Source organism: Ochotona princeps, chromosome 9, assembly GCF_030435755.1.
Source record: "Ochotona princeps isolate mOchPri1 chromosome 9, mOchPri1.hap1, whole genome shotgun sequence".
NCBI lineage: Eukaryota > Metazoa > Chordata > Mammalia > Lagomorpha > Ochotonidae > Ochotona > Ochotona princeps.
This window is the reverse complement of record NC_080840.1, coordinates 32,484,914-32,504,007: the sequence shown is the minus strand read 5'-3', so window position 1 is coordinate 32,504,007 and position 19,094 is coordinate 32,484,914. Positions and strand designations below refer to the sequence as shown.

General features: G+C 38.5%; 1 protein-coding gene across 1 annotated transcript in view; it reads right to left on the bottom strand.

Annotated features, from left to right (window-relative positions):
* Positions 1-19,094, bottom strand: part of RNF19A (ring finger protein 19A, RBR E3 ubiquitin protein ligase) — a 53,073-nt gene that overhangs the window by 22,139 nt on the left and 11,840 nt on the right. Inside the window, exon 2 of the mRNA XM_004580633.3 lies at positions 7,910-8,671. Coding sequence (XP_004580690.1) covers positions 7,910-8,505 — 596 coding nt within the window. The 5' untranslated portion in view covers positions 8,506-8,671. The remainder of the gene's footprint in view (positions 1-7,909; positions 8,672-19,094) is intronic.

Here is a 19,094-nt window from a genome sequence, read left to right as displayed (position 1 = left end):
AGTTATCACATGCTACCTCCCAGAAAGCTGGAGTTAGGAGTGGAGTTGGGGTTTGAGCCAGGTTCTCTGACACACAAATGCAGGAGTCCAATGTGATCTCTGTTAACAGTTAGCCAAATGCCCACCCTTATGATTTTCAGCCTAGAGACTTAAGCTTGTTGAAAAGGACTGTTTACAAAGACTAAGACCTTTAGGATTTACCTAAACTTTGTATCCTAAATACAATGCTCCTCCTACAGAATAACTATAAAATTTTATTAGGAATCATGGACCTGCTATGAGCAAGGCAATAAAATTAAAGTGAATAAATATGTAGACTTTTTTTAATCAATACTCAGTATAATTATCAGGTGCAAAATAACTTAAACTGTCACTGTAGGGAAATTACCAATCCCTCACTGATGTCAAATACACAACTGCTAAATTAAAAAAAGTAAACGTCATCCTTGGATTCCAAAGTATCATCCTACCATGTTAGCAATATTTAACTTGGCCTTGTAAAAATACTGCTTTAACATCCGGCCATTTGGCACTGGATCAAAATGTGGATTTGATACATCTTTTATTTTTTAATGATTCAGTTCCATAGGCTCTGGGATTTTCCCTTCCCCCTCTCCAAAGCCTCTCCTCCTCCACTTATTCCCCCCACATTATTACACTAGTACTGTCCTTCACAAACCATCCTAAGTTCATCATTCTGCTATTTAAGTATATCCTGACATTGCAGGCATGGACAATGGCAGAGTTCAGCATCCTATTGTCAAGATATATTTAACAGTTTCATTGGGAGTCTATCTTTGATTTGGAAGTAGAGATGCATATTGCATTGTATTTTCACAGCTGGATTTGATATATTTTAAAACTTAGGATTGTGAGATTTAAATGAGACAATACATATATAGCTGTTTGAGGGCAGGAAGGAAGGGGAGAGGAATAAGGTAAGAAAGAATTCAAGTTCACCACAGATATGTACTTAAGTACTAAGAGTACAATGAACTTGTTTTATGTTACAGTAATTTTTTAATAGCTAAAATGTTCGATCTCAGAATTGAACACTTAAGTCTAGTAAGTTGATGTGAAATCCAAAGAAAATGAACATTATTTTGAATCACATGGAGCAGGGGTGGACATCTGACCTAGTGAAAGGTTCAGACACTCACATCCCCTAACAGTATGCTTGGGTTGGCTTCCTGATTCCAGCTTCCTGTTAGTGTGTGTCCTGGGAGAAAGCAGATCCGGGCTGCAGCTTTTGGTTCCTGCTCCCCCAAGTGGGAGACCCAAACTGGCTTCCACATTCCTGGCTTCAGTCTGGCCCAGTTCTGGCATATGTGAGCATTTGGTGAGTGAATGAGTGAATGAAGGCTCTGTCTGCCTCAGAAATAAATAAATAGTATTAAAAATACTGAGCAAGTATTTTCATAAATATGTATTTTTAAAATTTATTATTTTTATTGAAAAGGCAGATACACAGAGAAGAGGAAGATCTTCTATCCATTGGTTCACTCCCCCAACCAGCTGCAACGGTCAGAGCTGAGCCGATCCGAAGCCAGGAGCCAGGAGCTTATTCCAGATCTCTCTCATAGGTGTAGGGTTCCAAGGCTTTGGGCCGTCCTCGACTGCTTTTCCAGGCCACAAGCAGGGAACTAGATGGGAAGCAGGGCAACTGGGACTAGAACCAGTACCCTTATGGGGTCCAGATGCATGCAAAGTGAGAACTTTAGCCGCTAAGCTACCGCGCCAGGTCTGATAAATATGTATTTTGATGATAATACAGTTAGATGGTTTGTCTAGCAGAACTTTCTTAAACTAGTAATTACTGAGTGCTTACTACGTGTTTCATGTTCATTGGCAGTCACTCTAATTGTAACTGTAATAGATACATTCTGTAATATGTCAAGGAATTAGATGTACCCAGAAAAACACAACACTGGGTCTCCTGAAGATGATTTTCATTGTTTGGGAGGTAATATGATAAAGGGAACAGATACACTAGATTAATATAAAACACTTGCTTTACAGAAAGCCTCAAGAGTTGGTACTCTGGTGCAAGAAGCAACATTTTGAAACAGAACAGGCTTAGCAGGTCATAAAAATAACTGAATAATACTGGTCAACTAAGTATTTGGCTTAAACATCACTCTTTTCTTGCTTTAGGAGATTTTCTTCTATGGCCCATTATTTAACTGAAACCTTACTTTCCTTCTCTATGCTTTGGATGAAGGTCTCTAGCTACTTGTAATCCTTTCCTGCTCAGCAAGAGTGGACAGACAGGAAGGAACTGAAATAGGGCGGTCTTGCAAAACTGGATTGTCAACAGGTGATCCACATTAGGAAAGGGCTCAGAAGTCAAGTCAGAAAATGCTAGGTAAAGCACTTTGCTTGCTTTTTAAGACAGGATTTGCTAAAAGAACAAAAATGTTTTACCATACCGATGTTTAGCATTTAGTGCGCAGTATTTTCTAAATTTATTTGACCATGGCACCTATTCTCTGGGAGAATTTCACAAAATGCTGAGAAATCAGGGATACCTGTCAGGGTTGTACAATCAGCCTGAATTGAATTTTTTATAAAGTTGCAAGCAAACAAAAAATAAAATGCAAAACAAAAACCTCCAACCCCCTATAACTACATGAAATATAATTCCAAGAATGATAAGCTGTACCTGTCCCAATAAGGACTTTTATTCAAAAATGAGATGAATGATAACATCCAAGATTTCAAGATTTTTTTTTTCCTTAGCATAAAGCTTTCAAATACCTCTTAAGCCAACACAAAGAATGTAACGATATATGGGGAAAGTTAAGTCTTGTATGAGAATACAGTTCCACCAACAGTGAAAGGAGGGTTTCGCTTCCTGAGGTCTGATTACTGGGGACAGCCTCTGTTCATACACCTGAGGAATAGCAGGATGTTTTCTGATTCTTTGTTTCTTGATATTCACCTGTTCTTTGTTATTATTTTTTTCTACTTGACATTTGTTGTTATGGATACCTAATGGAGTTTTAGCATGTGCATATATAACAAAAAATTATTTAAATATTCTTTTGATAAGAATGAATAGGCAGGCTCACATTCCCTCCTTCAAGAACTTAATAATCAAACCCAAGGAAAGGCAGCCACCTGCTTGATGAATTATTTGGAGGTCTAGACAAGGTGAGCCTCATCGCTGGCACTGGCTCTTAGGGTCACCATCTCACTGAGAAGCTGCATTCTGCTCCCCTTCCCACCACCTGCTGCAGGGGACACCTAGAGCTGTTGAACACTGCGGGAGACTATTTGGGGAAGTCTAATTTTGGGTGGGGTGTTAGCAAGCCATCCTGGCTGCAATGTTTAAGGCAATTATTCTGTAGTCAACTAATTAGGCAAAGGTAACATGTATCCTGTGTCTCATTTATTAACCAAGTTCTGAATGGTGCTGTGGGAAAACAATGTTATATTTATTAGTTCCTTAAAATTCTACCAAAATCTTACATGAACTAAAAATAGTTGATATAAGAATAATATACATTTATTGGTATTAAAATATATCTAGGTAAATTTTATGATCAGGAATTAGAAATTGAAAACAGCAAACTTCATTTTAGCTATTCTTAAAATTTCTTAAAAGTTCTGTTGAACCTTTTTTTATTCCTTATAGCTTCCTTTTTGCAAAATATACTTCTCAAGTCACATGTATTAACTTCCTCTGAAGAAATTAAAATTGAATCTGTGATTTATGTAAAATTTCAAAAAGGTCACTGACAAAAGCATTTCCAAGCATGTCAAAGGATGGTCAAGATATGGCTAAAATCTTTGTGGGAGGGAAGTCAAAGCAATATGGACATTAACCAAAATTCTAAAACTATATGATCTTAGTTCATAAGCCTATGGTCCCATTTTTTCCCCATTAACAATATTCTTGGGGCCAGTGCCATGGCTCAACTGGCTAATCCTACACATTTTAGTGCAAGCATCCCAAACGGGTACAGGTTCAGTCCCAGCCGCTCCACGTCCCACATGGCTCCCTGCTTATGACCTGGGAAGGCAGCACAGGATAGCCTAAGTCTTTGGGACCCTGCACCTGCATAGGAAACTGAGAGAAAGCTCGTGGCTCCTGGCTTTGTGATCAGCTCAGCTCTGGCCATCGTGGCCATTTGGGGAGTGATCCAATAGATGGAAGACCTTTTTCTCCTTCTCTCCGTAAATCTGAATTTTAAATAAAAGCAAATAAATCTTTAAAACAACACAATATTCTCTAGCAGGGTCAGCAAACCAGCCTGAAGCTACACAAACCTGGCTAAGGTCCATGAAATTACCCTAAAATATAACTTCTGTTAGTGGCATATAGTCAGGCTGATTCAGTCAGTAAGGTTTTTGCTGTTGGTTGTTCTACTGAATATGGGTGAATCTGCGGTTATAAAGAAAAAGGAAAAATAACTTTTTTTTTTTTGCCTTCTAGGGATTCAGACATTAAATCAGTAATCAAATTCTAGTTTAATAAATATTCCTGAATATTCAAAGCTCCCCCAGTGAGGTCTGAAGCACTCACACAAGCATGAAGTGTGTTGGGTGACCTTAACCAATAACACAACAGGTGAAACGAAAACACCAATTTTTAAATCCCTGTCTAAACAATGTAAATTAGGTTTCCTAAGCAGAAGGTCATTAGATATTTTTTTTATTCAGGACACAGGTCTATGCTTTCCTTGTTCTTACATGGCCTTCTAATTTTTCTCTCCATTCATGTCTCAACTGTTCTACACTCGATTTTAGCAAAAAGGCAGAGAAGTGATATGGCTCAACTTTTCTTTGATTCCAAGGATTGGCATGTTCTAGCAGGAAAATAGCTAACCTCACTCTGGCTAAATCAAAGCACTCAGATGTGGTTCACCTGGCTCCTTCTCAAGAGCAGTTTTAGAAACATCATCCTTCAAGCAAGTTTACGTTAACCTGATCCTCAAATGATTATAAAGAATATTAGGTCAGAAATCTCAAGAGATCTGAAATAGAAACTAGGTCAGGTAGTACTTTTACACTCTAAAGTAAAGAGAAATTTTTTCTCAAGGTATGTTAAACTACATATTTAAGGTAAAACATGTCAGTTACAGAATGTGGCCATATTGGTAAGCAAATATGAAAAATGCTTAATTTCAGATTTAGCATTTCTCAAAAAAATTTTTAACATATCATACAATGAAAGGGGTTAAATGCTACACACACACACACACACACACACACACAATCTTGATACTGTGACTAGGCAGTGCTATAAATAAATGCTACTAATGCTACTAATATTCCATATTTAAATAATAAAAGGAGTTTGTGGGGGAAGGTCCCTTTTAATAACTCCAAATGGCAGAGATTTTTGTCTTTTATTCATTATTAAATTTTCAGTATCTAACACATAGGTGCACTGAACATACAAATGACTATATGATTAAAAAAACAAAATTCAAAACTGGAGCTGAAGAATATAGTAGGAGATGTGACAAATACCTTATGCAAAAGGAAGTTAGCTAGTAACAACGTGAAACATCTATCCCGTCATCCTAACAGCATGACAGGGCAGGTCTGCATAGGACCACGCCAAGTACAAATATACATATAATCTGAGGTCACGGCTGATGCTTTTGACATGATACTACCATAAACCTGTACCATCACTGAGAATATTGTAGCTACTCTTAACTAGAGGGCAGCGTAAGTCAAATATTAATGAAAATACATAAATAAAACCAATTAATATGTGACAGTTCTTTCTGTCTTTTGTGGACAAGATAACTAACAATCATCAACACCAAAAATTATTGCATAGCCAAATTAAAGAAAATCCCTTATTAAATTTATTATTCACTTTATAATAATAGAATCTATTAAAGTAGGTATTTTAATTACTTTACATTGTACTTGCACTAACATTTATCTTCTCTAAATTTTTTATAAACTGAAGTTATTATTTTATTTTTTAACAAATACATCTGAATAGGAAAACTATCCTCAAATCATCCCCAAATATGAGCCTTTGGAAAATGTCTTAATTTTACTAATATCATATATACATAAGGTATATAAAGAATAATAAAAATGAATACTCCTGTATCTATCATATAAATTAAGAAAACTATCAGTGATTATCATATAATTCACAAAGTAAACTCGCCTACTTATAACTGTAGAAATGAGCAAAGGATCCATAGGGGCAAGGGTAATACAATCATATTCTTCTTTCACTGTCTCCTGCTCAAGTCATCTTTTTCTTACAGGTTAACTCTTTACATGTCCCAGAGCTTACTTCTGAGACTACACCTGAAAGCACAATTAACTGTGGCATTGCTTAGAGAATATGCTTAACATATGGTTGTTAATGTTACAAATTCCCTGTAGTATAGGGAAGTGTAATTCAAATCTGATATCAAACAGTAACTTTGAGTTCTATATGCAACTAATGGAATCATAAAATATTAATTAAAAATTTCTCCGTGCTGTATATGATGTGAAAATCCCCGATAAAGTGTTAATGATACCTGGTAAAACTAAGATTTGTGCAGGCTAACAACACCACTTTTCTTATTTAAAATTGTGGAATACAGAGTTAGTACAATCTTAAAATTTACAAGTTTTTATAATACATGTGATTCTCATAAATTCTGAAATTATAATCTGACAAACCAAATTTATCTTTTAACCTTACCTGAGATTATATCTAAGTAACCTTGAAAATTTTAGGTTTCCCCAAATTTTGTTTTAAAAGTTTTTTATTTGAAAGACAAATTTAGAGGTGGGGGAGATGGAACAACAGAGACAGGGAGAGAAAGGGAGTGACAAAGGGTGTGTGTGAGGGGGTAAGAATCTTCACTCCCCAAATGGCCACAATGGTTTGCATCCAGGAGCTTCTTCTGGGCCTCCCCAAGCAGATGCAGGGCCATCCAAGTACTTGGGCCATCCATCCTCCCCTGCAACTCCAGATCACTGGAGGGAGCCAGACCAGAGGAGGATCAACCAGGACTGGAACCAGTGCCCATAATGGAGGCTGGAGACCTCGCACTTACTTATTCTTGGAGACCATATTACTTCTTTTCCTAGTTCTGACAAATATATAAAAGATAGGCTATTTCAATGTGAATTGCTGTTAACATAAACAGATGTAAAAGCAAACAGCTTATCTAAAACATTTTAAAAAATGAATTTAAAAGACAGGCAGAAACAGGGAGCGCGAGCTTGCATCCACTCCCCAGCACTTGCAAAAGCCAGGTATAATCCAGGCTAAAGCCAGAAGCCTGCAACTCCACCTGAGCTCCTCTCCAGGAGGCAGGGAGTCAAGCACTTGAGCCAACACTGGCTGCCTCCACGGGACGCACACTGGCAGGAAGCTGGCTGTAACTGCAGTAGCTGGCACTCCCACACAGGATGCAGGCATCCCAAGAAGCAACTTAAAGCCATTGCACCAAAAGTCCCTATTTTATTTTAAATACCGGGAAATGGCATTAATTCTAAAACTTTAGACAACTGAAGTATTACATAACCCCCAGATTGAGAGATCAGCGAAAGTTTTACGTACACCAACACGAGCCCATCATACTGTGGCACATGCTAAAGTTAATCATCATAAATTACCCCTTTATAAGAAACAAACCTAATTATTCAACACATTATTTTGATATAAGAAAATGTCTAAGAAGACAGAGAAAATCAATTTTGCATACCTTTTTTCCCCAAAACTACTGTTAAATGAATAGTAAGTGCAGATAATATGAACAAAACAGGATTTCTACCTTTAACAACACTGTGACTGAACATGATACACACTCAAAATGTTTGTTAAATGGATGAATTCTCTGGTGTAAGATTTTTATTTTGAGCAACAGTCAGCAAGTTTTTGCTTTACCAAAACAGAAAACTTAACGGAAGAAAAGTCATATCTTCTTACCCACAATCTGGAGCAGGACACCATCTACAATCAGGATCTGCAACAAGCCATCGTCTAAGCATAAACTCTTCATATTTTTCCATCAGGACATCATCACTTAATATCAAGCGAATATCATGGGGATTAAAGCGTTCAGTACATTCTGGGCAGCTGATATTGACTCTACTTTCAGAGATTTCTATCCTCAGATATTGTCGTAAGCAATCCACACAAGATCTATGATGACAAGTCATTATATCAGGAAATCTGTCTTTAGAATGCCGCAAAAGGCACAAAGGGCATTCTATAAAGTCTCCCACTTGTTTGCTGATAGAAGTTAATCCATTGTCAGAAGAGGTATTTGTAGAGAAAATGGAGTTTTTATCAGTACACATTTCAGAATGAATACTTTCAATACTCGCAATTCCGTCCACTCCGCCATTTAGTTCCCTGGATTTGCGTTTGTTATCCTTTTTCCTCCGAAACAGAGCGCCTATTGAAATTCTCCTTTTTTTGGGTGCCTTTTTGACTGAAGGTAAGCTCACAGACGAAGCAGAAGACTGAAGGTCTCGATCCGAACCCATTTGCCGATGTAAACTCATGTCTAAAATGTTCATTAGATTTGAGTCAGGGCCAGTGTTCACACACAGCCCTTCATTATACTTAAAAATGCAACTTGTTTCTTGTATTCAAATTAAGTCATGATGTAAGAAAATCCCACTTGATTTCTTCACAGAATTCTTAAAAATGTTGAATTCACAGAATATTGTTAACATAGATGTCCTAAGGAGTAGAGGAGACAAAATTGCAAAATCATTTAATTGAATTTTTTGCATGCTTATATAAATGTACAATCTATAAAACCTCAAGTAAGTATGTTCTTTAGTCATTAGTTGTCTCTTGTTCTTAAAGAAAAATAAGGCCAATTAAAGTTGTCTATACAGGAATACAAGATGAATATATTGAAAGATGAAATAAACAAAGATGAAACAGTAATGAGGACATCACTTAGTTTTAATAAAACTTTCTAGAATTAAGCTGACCTAATCATCACCAAACTCTTACATAAAACTTCTTCTCATTATCACTCTGGCCTCAATGATTCCTCGCTGTCTATATTTTTGGTTCTTAATTGACAACAAAATATGTATGTAAAATGCTAAGAACAAATTTTCATAACTTGTGTAGTATATTCAATAATCTTCACTTTGTGATAAATCACTGACCTACAAACCCACGGTTAATGCTATTTTTTGGATGACTGTCACAATTTACAAACTTAAAAAAAATCCTCTTAAGCAACTAATGACACATCCTTGAGACAATCGTAACGGTTTCCTAAGACAAAATCTCAAAAACATTTCACTCAGCTAAACTTTACGCATGCTCTTTATACTATATTTTCCTATTATCTGCAGCACTCTTATTCAAGCTTGAGGGAAATATACAGTATAATGACAGATTTTATTAAAATCGTGTCTTTTTTCCTTTGCATGTTTTTTACTTAATCTTGCATTTCAAAATATGTGTCATGGTAGGAGTAGCAAGTCATCTTGGGTCTTGTTCTCTAATAAAAAAAAAAATTCTTTACTTTTTGTATCTTTTTTTTCCTTTTAAAGATTTACTTATGTTAAGAAGTTAGACCCACACCTTTCACCATACACAAAAATTAAATCTAAATGGATAAAACATCTAAACCTACATCCAGAAACCATCAAACTTTTGGAAGAAAAAATTGGAAACACTCTGCAAGATATAGGTGCAGGCTCTGTCTTCCTAGAAAAATCATCAGAAGCAAAGGCAATCAAGACCAAAATAAACAAATGGGACTATATCAAACTGAGAAGCTTCTGCACAGCAAAGGAAACAATCAAAAAAGTAAAAAAGCACCCAACGGAATTACAGAAGATCTTTCCACACTACATAGGAGACAAGGGGCTAATATCCAGAATATATAAAGAACTCCAGAACAACCAAAACAACAAAACAAACAAACCACTCAAGAAATGGGCACTGGAAATGGGCACTTTACAAAGGAATAAATCCAAATGGTTAACAGGCACGTGAAAAAATGCTCAAGCTCCCTGGTAATAAGGAAAATCCAAATAAAAACATCACTGAGGTACACCTAATGCCAGTCAGAATGGCTCATATATGGAAAAACACCAACAACACTTGCTGGTGAGGATGCGGGGAAAACGGAACTCTACTCCACTGCTGGTGAGACTGCAGGCTGGTGCAGCCTCTATGGAAACCAGTATGGAGAATATTCAGACAACTGAAAATCTGCATACCATATGACCCAGCACTACCACTCCTAGGAATATATCCAAAAGACCTTACACGAGAAAGTAACATACACCACTATGTTCACAGCAGCACAATCAATAATCGCAAAAACATGGAAGCAACCAAAATGTCCATCAACAGAAGACTGGATAAGGAAACTGTAGTTCATCTAGTCTATGGAATACTATCCAGTTACTTTAAAAAAATGAAATGCATTTCTTTGTGGCCAAATGGGCCCAACTGGAAACTATTATTGCTAAGGGAAATGAGCCAGTCCCAAAAGGTTAGACATCATGTTTACCTTGATATAAGATAATATGATGTCAAATCTAAAAACAATACCTGTAAATTGTATATTATCACACCTCCAAACTGTCTGTACTACATGCAATAAGATATTGTGATGTAACCTATGAATCAATAATTCATGAGAGATGGATTGCATATGATCACCTGAAATTGTTAACATCCCTCATATCATTGTTAGTACTACTACCCAGGGCTAATGATGATCTATCTAGTCCATACTGTACTCCCATTTGAACCACACGGGTCATACACTGGCATTAATTTCTACAGGAAGATATTGGACACTCTTTCGTGCCACCCTACCGTCACACTGATACTCTTGCTACGAGTTCGACAACACCCTGGAGATGATGGCTCACTATTTCATTTTACTTATTTTTTTTTTCCTTCTTTTTTCCTTCTCAACCCGAGGGGGACTGTACCTAAGGGAAGGTATAATGGAAGAGCAGTGGGAATCAATATGTCCATAGGCAGAAACAGAGAGAAGTATATCCCTGTACTTGCAATACAAGGATGGACTCACAGTGAGAAACGGATAAGGCCCTACCATTGTTGGAAGACACCTCAATGGCAGTATGATGCACTTCTGAGGTACTGGGAAGACACCTAGTGAAAGACTGGAGAGAACAATGGGGGAGGGCGAAGGAGGGGAAACCCCAAAGCCTATTAAACCATGTCATAAAATAAAGAATCTTAAAAAAAGATTTTCTTGAGAGTTACATAAAGGGGTAGAGGGAAGAGAAAGTGAGAAAGAATTTTCCATCTGCTGCTCCACTCTCCAGATGGTCACAATGTCAGGGCTGGCAAGGTTGGAGACAGGAGCTTCATCTGGGTCTACATGTAGGTGTCAGGAGCCAAACACCTGGGCCATCCTCTGTTGCTTTTTCCAAACCATTATTAGGGAGCTGGATCAGAAATGAAGCAGTTGGGGTTTGGTGTGATGGATCAGTGGCTACAGTCCTTGCTTTGCAAAATTCGTAATCCCAGATGGGCACCAGTTCATGACTCGGCTGCTCCAATTCCCATCCAGCTCCCTACTTGTGGCCTGGGAAAGCAGTCAAGGACGCGCCAAAGCCTTGGGACCCTGCAGCCCTATGGGAGACTCAGAAGCAGCTTCTAGCTCCTGGGTTCAGACTGGCTCCACTCCAGCCATTGTGGCTACTTGGGGAGTGAACCAGCAGATGGAAGATCTTTCTGTATCTCCTCCTCTTTGTAAATCTGCCTTTCCAATAAAGATAAATAAATCTTAAAAAAAAAAAAAGTAAAGCAGCTAGGACATGAAACAGTGCCTATTTGGGATGATTATGTTGAAAGTAGCAGCTTTACATGCTATGCTACAATGTTGAGTCCCTTGTCATATGACTTTATGATTTTAAACATTAAATCAGTGGTAATCAAATCAATATCACCTGTGGGATTTTAAAAATATTTTCAGAAATTCAACACCTGCATAAATTATTAGCTAAGTAGAAACCATGTAATAATAAACAGAGGTATTACTAACATTAAAATTAAGATGAAAGGGACAAATTAGAATATCCTTTCTAGAAGGCCCTAACAATTGCAAATGTACAAATAGGATTCAACAAAAAAGAAGTACATTGGAGGTAGCACTGTAGCTTCAACCTTTGGCTCTGGCACCACATATGAGTGCTGGTTTGAGTCCTAGCTGCTCCATTTCTGATCCTGTTTGTGGCCTGAGGAAAGAGAGGAGGGCTAAAGTGCTCAGGCCCCTGCACCCATGAAGGAGACCTTAGAAGAGGTTCCTGGTGCTGCAGCCATTTGGGGAATGAACTAGCAGATACAGACCTGTCTTGTCTCTCTTTCAAATAAAAAGAATAAAACAAATCTTTAGAAAAAGAAACCAAAAACCTGTAATATTAAAAATATAGTATTCTTGTAAGATGAAAATACCACAGAACCAGTGTGGTGGCTCAGCCGCCTAAGCTTCCATCTTTGCTGCCAGTACCCCAGTTCCAGTTCTTGTTCTGGCTGCTCTACTTTGATCCTGCTTCCTGTTTACGATCTGGGAAGGCAACTGAGGACGGCCCAAGTCCTTGTACTACCATACACATGTGGGAGACCCGGAACAACTCCTGGCTCCTGGCTTCAGACCAGCTCCGGTTGTTGTAGCCATTTGGGGAGTGAATCACTGGCTGGAAGATCTTGTGCTCTGTCCCTCTCACTCCCTGTAAATCTGCCTTTTAAACAAAATAAATGAATCTTTAAAAACATATACCACAAATAAAGAGAAGACAAGTGAAAGCCTAATCTTTGGCTTATCTTGGGCCACCCTCCTTCACTTTTCCCAGGCCATTGGTAGGGAGCTGGATTAGAAATGAAGCAGCCAGGACACCACCTGCTGCCCATATGGGACGCCAGCACCACAAGCGGCAGCATTATCCGCTAGGCCACATCGCTGCCCCAAAAGTACAGATAACTTTTACGCAGTAAGACATATAAGCTAAAAGTAAAATGAACTATGATAAAAAGGGGGAAAAAAGGCTTGAAGAAAAGAATTAGAAAAATTTAAAGATAGGAAATAGTATTCAAAAATTACAACCAAAAAGTGAAAAATTCAAACAATCAGTGCATATTAGACCCTGCGCATATTAGACTGACAAAAGTTGTAAAGGTTTTGACTGTGTATTGAAAGAATTATCTATATGCTGCTGGAAAGAGAGTACAAGTCCCCAAAATTTGAGCGGTCAATATGGAATTACCTATTGAACTTTAAAATGACCTAGAAATTTTACATGCAAAAATGTATCCTTCAACATACAAAATACAAGTGTACATACTATGCAAGGAAATCTTGATAGAAGCAAACAAAAACCACAAAAAGAAACCCCACATAAAACCTAGAAATAAAGCTTAATTGCCCAAATGGGGCACTTAAAGGTACCAAACACAACTTAAAAGTAATGAAATGAGGGTTCAGGGCTGGAGCCAGAGGACAGTGGTTTAAGCTGTGGTTTGCCAACCCCACGTCCCCACATGAGGCCTGTTTTAACACCCAGCTGATTCACTTCCAATCCATCTTTACTAAAGGGTCTGGGGAAGGATTCGTGCAAGAAGGCCTAAGTGCCTGTACCTCTGCCACCCACATGGGAGACAAGCATGGAGTGCCAGGCTCCCAGCTTAAGCCTGGCCCAGCCAAAGTCACTGAGGTCATTTAGGCAGTAAACCAGCCAATGGCAGATTTGTGTCTCTTCCTCTCTTTGTAACTCGGCCTTCCAAATCAATCAATCAACTGATCGGTCAATCAATCTTTAATATAAAAAAAAAACTGGTCTATAGTAAATAAATACTCTATCAGTTTTTACAAAATGAACATTCTTAAATAGAGTACTGACCGAACGATGAAAATGGTGAAATACTAAGTACAGCATGAATCCTTGTGAGAAAAACACAATCTCACAAGCTTACGTATGCATATACAATTTCTGGAAAAACAGAATTTCTGGAAAATGTTTAAGAAGCCAGTAACAGATGTGGACATTCAGCCACACAGGACATCTATGTCTCCTGTTTGTGGCTTCGGTTCCTGACTAGCTTCCTATGAATTCGACCCTGGAAGGTAGTAGTGATGGCTCAAGTCACTGGATTCCTGACACCCAAACAGGTAACAGGGACTACAGTCCCAGCTCCTGCCTTAGGCATAACCCAGCTATAGCTATCACTGGGATTTAGGAAGGGAATTGGGCAATGGGAGCTTTCTTCCCTCTCTTTTCTCAAAAACAGAAAGAAACCATGAATGATGACTACAGGGCACACATGTGATCTTTAGTCTTTACTTTCTGCCTTCTACATAGCTTAAATCTGCATGTTGAACATATTATCTAGAATCCTATATACATCAAAAATGAATTAATCAAAATTTCAGAGCCTGTATATTTTTAAAAATATTCCCCCCAAATCTGGTAAGACCCCCACCATTAAGAAATACTGATATAAAAAACTTTAAACTCTGTCAATTAGAAACCAAATCCTACAGAGCTAGCACAAAAACAAGGCTCCTTGGTTTTCATTGCTTTCAGGACCAGTGAGGTAACCCTAAGCAAACTATGGCATGGAGATGATTTTTTTTTCTTACATAATTTAATGACTAGCCTCTGTAGTACTATTCCAAAGGAAGTACCTCTATGTGTGGCCTGACTGTGGAACTGAGCCTATATCTGCTTAACAATGAGGTCATCATCATTAAAGGGTAGATACAGTCCCTTATTCCCAATGTGACTATCCAAAGAAAAAAACATACTAACCTAAAAGCAGTAATCATAAACCTGTGTCCAGAAAATACTGTCACAATTAGTACCTCCAAAAGCAACCCTGTCAGCTTTCTTCCAAGTTAGAGGTGGTCTTTGAGACATCACAATAAACTACAGATTAACATAGGATTCACCCCTCTTTTCTCTCTTTGTGGAATTATTTGTATGTTAACTTAATTTTGTCTCCGTGGCAAATAAGACTGCTCATTTTTTGTAATCCTTCATCTTCACTTTTTAGATTGGCAAATTTTTATTAATTTTCAAATTCACTAACTTTTTCCTCTGCTGTTTTCAATGTGCTGTTAAAATCCACTTGGTAAAAGTTTCATTTGAGGGCCTGGCTTGGTAACCTAGTGGCTAAAGTCCTCTCCTTGCATGCGTGAGTATCCTATATGGGTGCTGGTTCTAATCCTGGTAACCACACTTCCCATGCAGCTCCCTGCTTGTGGCCATGGGAAGGCAGTCAAGGATGGCCCAAAGCCTTGGGACCCCGCACCCTGTGGGAGGCCCAGAAAAGGCTCCTGACTCCTGGTTTCAGATTAGCTCAGCTCTGGCCACTGCAGCTACCTAGGGAGTGAATCAACAGACGGAAGACCTTCCTCTCTATCTCTCCTCCTCTCTGTATATCTGACTTTGCAATAAAAAAATACATATTTTTGAATTACTAAATATACCTCCAATCCATCTAGGATTAACTAGTGTTATTTATTAGCTAGTTTATTCTTTTAAAAAACTAAGCCCAGTAACTATCATGTGTCAAATAGTTTTTACGTGTTAGACATACAGAAGTGAACAAAGCCCCTGTTGTGGAACTTTCACTCCAGTGTATATATATTAAACATATACTTAACTGAAATCAAGTCGGATTCAGGGTTATTTAAATGTTTAAAGTTATCAAGTATATGTCATCCAAAACCTAAACATGTCTATAAGACTTTAACCTATCAATCTCAAATTTGAAAATGCTATATTTTCCTCTAATAAACTGATTCCCCAACAAATTTAGATACCCAGCAGCAATGTATTTCTCTGGGTCTAATTCCTGCTATCCAAATAATAGTGAAGAGGTAAGATCTGATTCAGAAGCTGACTTACTGAGCAGCCAATGTCATGATACAGCATGGTTTTATCCTTTTTCTTTTCAAGATTCATTCACTTGAAAGGCCGAGTTACAGAGAAAGGGAGAGACAAAGACAGAAATTTTCCATCCAATGGTTCACTTCCCAAATGGAAGTAACAGCCAGGGGTGGAGCTTCTTCCAGGTCTTCCACATGGGTGCAGGAGCCCAAGCACTTGGGCCATCTTCTGATTGGTTTGTAATGTTGGCATCTCATATGATTACTGTTTTGAGTCCTTGCTGTTCCACTTCTGGCCCAGCTACCCACTAACCTGCCTGGGAGTTCAATGGAAGATGGTTCAAGTGCTTGGGAGAGCCAGATGATGCTCCTGGCTGCTACTGGGCCCAGTGCCCTGCTGCTGTGATTATCTGAGGCATAAGCCAGCAAATAGGGAGATCTGTCTCTCCCCTTTATCTCTGCCTTTCAAAGAAACAAATCTTAAAGAAGAAAACTGATGCATTCAGCATCTCTTTATACAGCACAATAAAGTAGAAACATAATAGGGACAATACATTTTTTAAAAACATCAACAATGTCTGAAATGAATAGCTAGCAAATGGATTGCCATAATAAAAACTAATGAAATCTCACACTGCATACTAACTTATGAATACATTATATATGCTCTAGTGATAGAATGTATCCTGTACTTACATTTTCCAAAAAGTTTAGTCTAAATGGCTATTACTGAGATATCAGAATTTAACATGTCAATAAGTTAATAAATTTCTAAAAAATTTTTAACACATTAGTACAATACTCATATCTGTATCAATTATAAGCTCAGAATATATTTCCACACCATTAAAATTCTAAGTTGCCGCTCTTTCTACAAAAGTTTTTAAAAAGGTGAAAATGCCCCTAAGCAAACGTCTCCACTTTGTCATGTAAGAATCCTGTAGGTGGATAGATGGCCTATATTCTGCTTACAGGTACTGAAAGTGAGCCCGTTGCGGCTCACTTGGGGAGTGAATCATCGGACGGAAGATCTTCCTCTCTGTCTCTCCTCCTCTCTGTATATCTGACTTTGTAATAAAAAAAATAAATCTTTAAAAAAAAAAAAGGCAATGACAAATAAGTTTACAAAGAAATTTTAGTCCTATTATGTCATCTTCACTTAAAATGGCAATTACAACTGAAAACTGTTCATTATTCCATCAATAAGTTAATAATGTCTATGTAAAATGTAACCAAAAAAGGAAAATACTTCATATTAAATTGGAAATGCAGCAATAGTGCTAGAAATAAGACCTAAATGTTGTGGGCCCGGCGGCATGGCCTAGCAGTTAAAGTCCTCGCCTTGAAAGCCCCGGGATCCCATATGGGCACCGGTTCTAATCCCGGCAGCTCCACTTCCCATCCAGCTCCCTGCTTGTGGCCTGGGAAAGCAGTCGAGGACGGCCCAAAGCTTTGGGACCCTGCACCCGCATGGGAGACCCGGAGGAGGTTCCTGGTTCCCGGCATCGGATTGGCACGCACTTGCCCGTTGCGGCTCACTTGGGGAGTGAATCATCGGATGGAAGATCTTCCTCTCTGTCTCTCCTCCTCTCTGTATATCTGGCTGTAATAAAATGAATAAATCTTTAAAAAAAAAAAAGACCTAAATGTTGTTCAATTATTTTGCTGTCTCTTAAGAACATGAGCATATTATATGACGACATTAGTTCTGTGGATCTATGGTTTTGTCAGTTTAGTTTAGTTGTAACCTGCTGAGATCATCTGGGAAAGAGGGAAAACAAATCGGGCAGATACAACCTGTCTGTCTGATTTTCCTTCTGTGCACAAAGGAGGACTGTATTTTGCACTCCATTGATAACAGCAAGGTGCAGTCATGCAACTAGTCTTAGCTAATACGGTTTAAGTATAAGGATGAATGCCTGCTCCTTAAATCATTTCTTTAACCATCCTTCACACTATCTTTCTTCACTCAGTGCCTGGCTAAATGCAGTAATGCCAGTGGGTGACTCTGAATAGAGCTGAGAGAAGAGCTGAGTTAGAAGATTGAAGAAATATAGCCATGTGAGTAAGCCAAATAGTTATTTGCTTGAGAAACAAATTTTTATGGTGTCCTACAATGATATCTTTTTTTTTAAAAGATTTATTCATTTTATTATAGCAGTTACACAGAGGAGGAGAGACAGAGAGGAAGATCTTCCATCCGATGACTCACTCCCCAAGTGAGCCGCAACGGGCCGATGCGCACCAATCCGAAGCCGGGAACCAGGAACCTCTTCCGGGTCTCCCATGCGGGTGCAGTGTCCCAATGCATTGGGCCGTCCTCAACTGCTTTCCCAGGCCACAAGCAGGGAGCTGGATGGGAAGTGGAGCTGCCAGGATTAGAACCGGCGCCCATATGGGATCCCGGGGCGTTCAAGGCAAGGACTTTAGCTGCTAGGCCACGCCGCCGGACCCCCTACAATGATATCTTGAGATTGTTTCAACCATAAAATGTCTCTTACCTATCTTAAAGCTGGGAGATAATGTATCATTAGAATAGTATCATTTAGAATAGTTGGGGAGAAAAATTTATAAATGTTATACAAATATGTTAAGAAATTAAAACAGTGTATCTTTGCTCAAGTTCAGCTGCCAAGATTAATTTAAATAGTGGTGTAACACTAGGTTAAATTACTAACACTAGGGCCCGGCAACATGGCCTAGTGGCTAAAGTCCTCGCCTTCCACGCCCCGGGATCCCATATGGGCGCCGGTTCTAATGCCGGCAGCTCCACTTCCCATCCAGCTCCCTGCTTGTGGCCTGGGAAAGCAGTCGAGGATGGCCCAAGGATTTGGGACCCTGCACCCGTGTGGGAGACCCGAAAGAGGTTCCTGGTTCCCGGCATCGGATCGGTGCGCACTGGCCCGTTGCGGCTCACTTGGGGAGTGAATCATTGGACGGAAGATCTTCCTCTCTGTCTCTCCTTCTCTCTGTATATCTGACTTTGTAATAAAAATAAATCTTTAAAAAATATATATATATTACTAACACTAGATTTCAGCTGTGGAAGTAGGAATAACCACAGTACCCAAAGTCCAGATCATTAAGATAAAACAAAACATACAAAGAATTCAGGACACAGTATGCACATATTGCTTAATAACTGTTAGCTATGACTACCATAAATATCTGATAAGCTGGCATCAACATATTTTTGTAATCTGAGAAACCCCCAAAGAATGAGAATTAATTGATTAATTGTGAAGAATTAAGAGGCCAGAA